The 6518-nt window shown below is 63.9% G+C and overlaps 1 protein-coding gene across 1 annotated transcript, besides 9 other annotated features; it reads left to right on the forward strand.

Moving 5' to 3' along the window:
• Window positions 1-58: a microsatellite.
• A 64-nt stretch (window positions 59-122) lies between these two features.
• Window positions 123-139: a microsatellite.
• A 51-nt stretch (window positions 140-190) lies between these two features.
• Window positions 191-272: a sequence feature (GA-rich).
• Window positions 248-278: a microsatellite.
• Window positions 279-303: 25 nt separating this feature from the next.
• Window positions 304-328: a microsatellite.
• Window positions 329-376: 48 nt separating this feature from the next.
• Window positions 377-412: a microsatellite.
• A 59-nt stretch (window positions 413-471) lies between these two features.
• Window positions 472-519: a sequence feature (GA-rich).
• A 155-nt stretch (window positions 520-674) lies between these two features.
• Window positions 675-5975, forward strand: Tco025E_03019 (DNA primase small subunit; the record flags this gene model as incomplete). The annotated part of the gene is made up of 1 exon (XM_029369941.1): window positions 675-5975. The coding sequence occupies one exon, from the start codon at window positions 675-677 to the stop codon at window positions 5973-5975; it is 5301 nt and encodes a 1766-aa protein (XP_029229921.1).
• A 392-nt stretch (window positions 5976-6367) lies between these two features.
• Window positions 6368-6424: a sequence feature (A-rich).
• Window positions 6425-6432: 8 nt separating this feature from the next.
• Window positions 6433-6469: a sequence feature (G-rich).
• Window positions 6470-6518: the final 49 nt, after the last annotated feature.

Consider the following 6518-nt stretch of genomic DNA (forward strand, 5'->3'; position numbering starts at 1 on the left):
AGCAGCAGCAGCAAGAAAAAAAAAGGGAGGAGAGGCAGCGGCAGCAGCAGCAGCAGCAAACAAAAAATTTACCTCGCCAGCAGCAGAGGGGGAGCGAGGTGGGGGAGCGCGCGCAAGTACAAATATATATATATATATAGTGGAGCGCGGAAGGAAATAAGGCGGGAGGAACAAAAGACACAACCGAGAAAAGAAGAAGAGGAAGAGGAAGGGGACAACAGGAACAGAGAAGGTGGGGGGAGGGGGGAGAAACGAAAAGAAAAGGAAAGGAAAAAAAACACACACACACACATACGCAATAAGAGCAGCAGCAGCAGCAGCAACAGCAAAAAACGCGATACACGCAAGGCGGGGGAACGCGGCGGCAACAAAAAAAACACACACATCACTTTCGCAACACACACACACACACGCTGCGGGGGTGGGGGAGAGGGAACGCCGCAGCATCATCGCGAGCGCCGCCGCCGTCTTGAAGAAGAAGGAGGAAAAAGAGAAAGAAAAAGAGGAAGTAAGTTGAAGGCAGGCACTCGTGCGGGTTGGGACGCACTCATTACTGGCGCGTCATACAGTAGAGCCCCCGCGACCCTTTATTCTGTGGCGCATCTTTTTTTTTTGATTGCTTTTGTTTGCCTCGGAGGCAGTCGCCGTGTGTGTGGAGGCGCCACTCACGACGGATGCGGCGGGAGTTTGGCTTGCACAGTGCCGCCCTCTGCGGCGACAATAGCCCCGGCAGCTGCAACACGCGACCGCACGTGATGGCCGCGCCGCCGCGGGAGGTCATGGACCACGCGCACGCCATGCCCAGCGCGTCGCCGCCGGATCCCGTTTGGGCGCCGTTGGCGATAGACGAGAAGGACCTGGCGGCCGCGGCGCGGCACGCACCCCGCTCCCCCGTCAACCGCAGCAGCGGTGGCGGCAGCAGCCTGGGGGAGGCGGGGCGGGAGGGCGTAATTCGGTTGTCCCGGGGGTGGGCGGAGCCGGGGGCGCGGCCGCGTGGATCCTCCACTGGCTCGAGCTGCGAGCGCAAAAATGGCCGCCTGGTTGACGGGGGCGCGGGACCGCAGGAGGAGGCCGGCGAGTGGGCGGGGCCCTCCGCCGCCACTACCGCAAGCGGCTACAACACCTCCGACGGCGCGGCTAGACTGACGGCGCAGAGTAGTAGCGCCGAGCGATTGCTAGAGCCGCGCCCGCCGCTGGAGCTCGATGCGGCGGCGCACGGCCGGCAGGAGACGCACGCCGGTAGTAGCGGTGTCGTCCCCACGGCGAGTAGCCGCACGAGTAGTCGTGGCAGTAGTGGCGTTGCTGTGAGGCGCAGGGCGGCGAAGGCCGCCGTGAAGGACGTGACCTCGCTGCTGGAGGCGGTAAACGGGGTGAGTTCCTCTCGACAAGCAAAGCGAAAGGTGGCGGGGAAGCCAGATGCCGTGCGCCGGCTGTTGTCGCCCGCCAAGTCGCAGGCGCCACGGGATACGTTTGCCGCACTAGAAGAACAAGCGCCTGCCGCTGCGCCGGATGCTACAGACCGCAGTCGGGGCACCCGCCTCGCCGCGGCAGGGCGTGCAGGCCAGGCAGAGGCAACAGACAAAGGTGCGAGCAACGGTGCAGCACCAAGCCGAAACGCCTCTGGGGACAAACAGGCGCAGGGGAAGGGCGAGGGCGCGCCGGTGAGTGGCGTGGCTGCAGAGGCGACAACTAGCGACTCCGGTGCGCAAGCGCCGCCGGTCACGCCACAGAGGCAGGCTTTCCCAGGGGGTGTAAAAGCTGCAGCGCCGCCTCTCCCGAGTGCCGCCGCGCAGGATCCGTCACAGGGCGGTGGCAGCAATTCTGCCCGCCCCATTGAGGCCGCGATGGCCCCACAACAGCAACAACAGCATGGCTCCGTTTTAGCACACAACACGCAGAAGATGATGTCCCCCGTCATGGGTGCCTCTCCCTGGACCTACTTGTCTGCGCCTGACTTTGTGTCGTGCCTGCAGCTTTACGTGAAGACGTGCTTGGGGCTTCGCGAGCCCGATCTACAGGCGAGGCAAAGATTTATTGCCCGCGTGCAGCGTATCGTGACAAAGGTGCTTGGCCCGCGCGCCGAGGTGCGAGTGCATGGGTCTATCACCACCGACCTTGCGCTCGCCTCCAGCGACATTGACCTACTGGTTGTTGGGTACGAGCCTCTGACCCCGTTGCAGGCGATTCAGCAGTTGTCACGGGCCATCCTTCACATCAGTGAAGAAGAGCTCCAAGAGCTTGAGTCCGGAGAGGCCGGCGCGGTGGCGGTGGCGGCGGCGGCGGCGGCGGCTGAAGGATTCTCTCAGGCCTGTCACGACACCAGCGCGGCAGGCGCCGCTGAGGAGGCGTTAGGTGCAAAGGACTTGCCGGCTTCGTCTCCGGTGGAGTTAGAGGAAGTCACGTTAGAGTCGGGCGGTGAACTGGAGGCGGGAGACCCCATCATGCGCGTGGAGGAGGAGGAGGCGGAGTACCGTTCCCAGATTGAGCGCGACTATGTATTCAGCACCCGGGCGGGGCTGTCCTCGGCCGCCAGGGCGACTGCGTTGCCGACGCAGGGCCCCACGACCGCCGCGATGGCGCTGCAGGGCTACATGGGCCCGCTTTCGGCCGCGCCGCTGCAGCACTACGGCGGTGCGGGGGGACACCGACTGTACGTCCCGACGCTCGGAGGCCCCTACTTCCACGTCCAGACCATCATCTCCACCCGCGTCCCGGTCATCAAGGTGGCGGAGAAGTCTACCGGAATGAAGGGCGACATCACCTTTGCCGGCGGCGAGCACTGGCGGTCGATGCAGCTGACGAACCACCTGCTGAAGCGGTTCCCCGCGTCGCGGGGGCTGATACTGTTTTTGAAGCATTGCGTGAGACAAATGGGCATCGGTGACTCGCAGCCAGGGGGGGTGACGTCGTTCGTCATCTACCTGCTGGTGCTGCACTTCTTCAATGAGGTCTCCTGCCACCTCGAGGGGTTCCTGCAGCAGCAGCAGCAGCAGCAAAAGCATGCGGGCCGCACCAGTGTGGCCACTCAGTGGGGAAATGGGGGCATGCTAGCGAGCTCCAGCGGAATGGGCGACGCTGGCACGGGTGGCGTGGGCCCCAGTGCAACACGCGCAGCGACGCCCCGGGCTCAGACACCGTTGCCCACCCAACCGGCACCCGCCGCGCCTCTGCCCCCGTCTCGGCACACCTCGTACCTTGACAAACTCTTCTTGGTGGAACGGGCCTTTGTGGAGCGGTTTCGCCCGTACCATAAGGAGCAGGAGGGCAAACGGAATACGGCGGGCATCTTGCACTATATTCTCACGTTCCTGCAGGAGGAGCAGCCTGCGGGCTGCGAGGGGGGCGAAACGGACCGTGCGGCGGGCCGCCTTAAGGAGCGAACGGGGGCCAAACTGGTGGCACCGGTGTGCTACGACGCGGCGTCAGACGCGCCTGCACCGCGCGGGGAGGTGCTCTTAGCCACAAGCGAGGCCCCTGAGGCGCCGGATGTGGCGTCAGAGCCGGGCGGCAACGACGACAAGGTTGACGCTTATGCGGGGAACAGTGAGGGTGGGAGCGATGATGACGATGATGGCGACGATGGCGGCCAGAACGTGGCAGCGGAGCTGAATCCCGCCGCTGAGGGCGACACTTCCGACGACGACGACGACGGCGGCGGCGGCGGCGGCCTGCAGGAAAGAGAGAAGGAAGAGGGCGAGGTGACGGAGGATGGGAAAACGAGCTTAGTCCGCTCGCTGGCGTTGCGGCTGCTCTCGACCTCGTCGCTGGGCCACCTGTTCCACGACTTTTGCTTTTACTACGGCTTTACCTTTGACTACGACAGCCACGGCCTCTACTTCGATCCCCTTGGGAACTCCAGCGTGGTGCCTAAGCCCCAGAAGTGCCAGAAGCGTGGGCAGCACCTCTTCATGACCTCGCCGTTCGACGACCAGTACGACCTCACCGCCCGCATGCTGCACACCCGCGAGTTCCAGGAGCTCTGCCGCATGTTTGTGCCCCTCACCACGCCGCTGGCGACGCTCGCCGGCTACGGCGGCGGCGGCTGCTCGCTGCAGGAGGTGCTGGAGTGGATCTCCCCCGAGACCGCCTTCGAGGAGCTCATGCAGGTCCACGCAGCGATTCAGCAGCAGCAGCAGCAGCAGCAGCAGCAGCGCGCGGAGGCCTCAGGGGGGGCGCATGCGTTAAAGAGCGAAGAGCAGCTGTTGCCGCTGCCAACCCACGCCGACGGTGGCAAGGCGGGCACGCCGCACGCGCAGCCGTCGTTGGAGGCGCGGGAGCACAGCACTTCGTCCCCGCGTCCCCTGCCGGCTGACGGCGCGGAGGAGCAGCCGCCGCAGGACACGCGATTCCCGCAGCGCCAGGACCCGGCTGCCTTCAAGGCCAGCGGCAGTGCCGTCTCCACTGACTCGCGCAGGAGGGAGGAGCGAGCGGCGACGGAAGCGACGACTGACGTCCCCGCCGCGGCCGCGCCCCTCACCCCTGCTCATGGCGGCCCTTCGCTGCAGCAGGTGGGAGTCAAAGCGCTCCTCGCGGAGCCGGGAAACACGGAGTCGACGGGAAGCCGGTCGGCGACGCAGCGGCAGCTAAAGCGTCGCGAGGGGGGAACCGAAGACGCGGCGGCAGCGGAGGTTGCGATGCGGCCAGCCTCACCTTCGGGGGCGGCGGGCGGGTCCGGTCCACTCCCGGCCTCGGGGCTTCCTGCGGGCGGGAATGTAAACTCGGTGGGTGGGGAGGCGGTTTACGCGCGGGCGCAGCACCTGCGTCCGGGCCCGATGCATCATCAACAACAGCAGCTACCATTTCCCTTCCCTCCACCAATTCACATGTTTCTGATGCACCCAAACGGCGGTGGCGCGGGGTACCCTGACATGTCGCCGTTTTACTTCCAGATGCAGTACTCCCCAGAGGCGATGCTGCATTATCCACAGCAGCAACACCATCATCATCACCATCAGTACCAAACTCCTCCTCACATGCAGCCGTTCCCGTACATTGGATACGATATGAATCAGTTTTACCAGCAACGCGGGGTGTTTGACGTGCTGAACGGCGCTGGTGCGGCCGCCGTTAGTAGTAGTAGTAGTAGTGGCGGCGGCGGCGGCGGCGGCGCCCCAGCGGCGAGCCGGCAAGTGAGCACGCGTGGAGGGGGAGCTTCCCCGTCGAGTGTCCGTCAGCGCGGGCGTGGCGGGGCTCACCGCGGCACGGCGGCTGGTCCCGCTGCCGAGAAGACGCCGCCGCCGGTAAAGCCTGCGGCTTCGTCTCTTGTAGAGGGGCCGGCGGCGTCAACTGAGGGCGCTGCCGCGGACGGCCGTCATAGCAGCAAACCCGCCGCCTTTAAAGACCCAATGGCGGAGGGACCGTCAACGCGGGAGCGGCCAAAGGCTGAGGCCGCCGCTTCCGCTTCGCTGGCGCACGAGGTTCAGCAGCACCCGCAGTATTTTCAGCTTCATCACCACCACCACCACCATCAGCAGCAGCAGCAGCAGCTTGGGCTCAGCCACCAATATCATCTTCACCAGCAGCAGCAGCAACAGATGCTCTGGAGACAACAACAACAACAATCCTCATTGATGATGCCACCGCCCCAAATGTGTGCGCTACCGGGCAACGTGGACGGCCTCGTCTCTTCTGCCTTGTGTGCTCCAGTGCAGGGAGGAGCTGTTTTCCGGCAACAACCAAATGCGAGTGGAACGTCGTACCCGGCTGCTGCGACAGCCCCTGGGTTCCCTAGAGCGCCCGCCCGTGAAGCTCCCGCGTACAATTCTCCTGCCCCAGTTGCGAATGAGAACTCAAAACAACAGCCGCAGCGGGGGCAGTACGCCTCTGCCCCCCAGAGGCTTGAGGGATCTGCTGCTGCTGCTGCTGCTAGTAGTCGTGGCAGTAGTGCGAGCAGCAGTGCCAGAGGGGGCGGCCCCGTGCGGCTACTGCGCCGAGCACAGGAGGAAGATGTTGGAGAGGGGAGAGTCACCGAATAGTGCCAGCACCGGGGAGGCGCAGAGGACATACGCGCCGGGTTCAATGTGATGCTATTTCGAATAGGGTGGGGCGGGGGAATGCGCAGATACGTCGCGGAAGGAGTTGGAGGGAGTGGCGCGGCAGCCCGTTTTTTGTTTTTGTTTTTTCTTGCGCCGTGCGACGGGCAGGCAAAAAGCGAGCGCCGTCGGCTTTTCCTCAGCTGTGGGGAGGCGTGGGCTGAGTGTTCATGCGCACGCATACGCACACGTATATATATATACATATACCTGTTTATCTTTTCTTGTTTACCCTTCTTTAACGCGTGGTGGTAAGCGACGGAGGCGAGGGAAGAAAACAAAAACAAAAACAAAAGCGCACGGCACTCTGAATGAGGTCGAACTAACCTCAAGCGAAAAAAAAAAAAACAACAACAACGACAGAATTAACAAATAATAAGAAAGAAAAAAAAGAGGCAGCTGGGGGGGGGGAGGGGGTGTGGGTGGGTGAGTGCGTGAGCAGGAAAGCAGGGGCGGCTGGGGGAGGGGAAGAAGGAGACCCGTGCG

This window comes from Trypanosoma conorhini (assembly GCF_003719485.1).
Source record: "Trypanosoma conorhini strain 025E chromosome Unknown Tco_14.4_contig_00129, whole genome shotgun sequence".
Lineage (NCBI taxonomy): Eukaryota > Euglenozoa > Kinetoplastea > Trypanosomatida > Trypanosomatidae > Trypanosoma > Trypanosoma conorhini.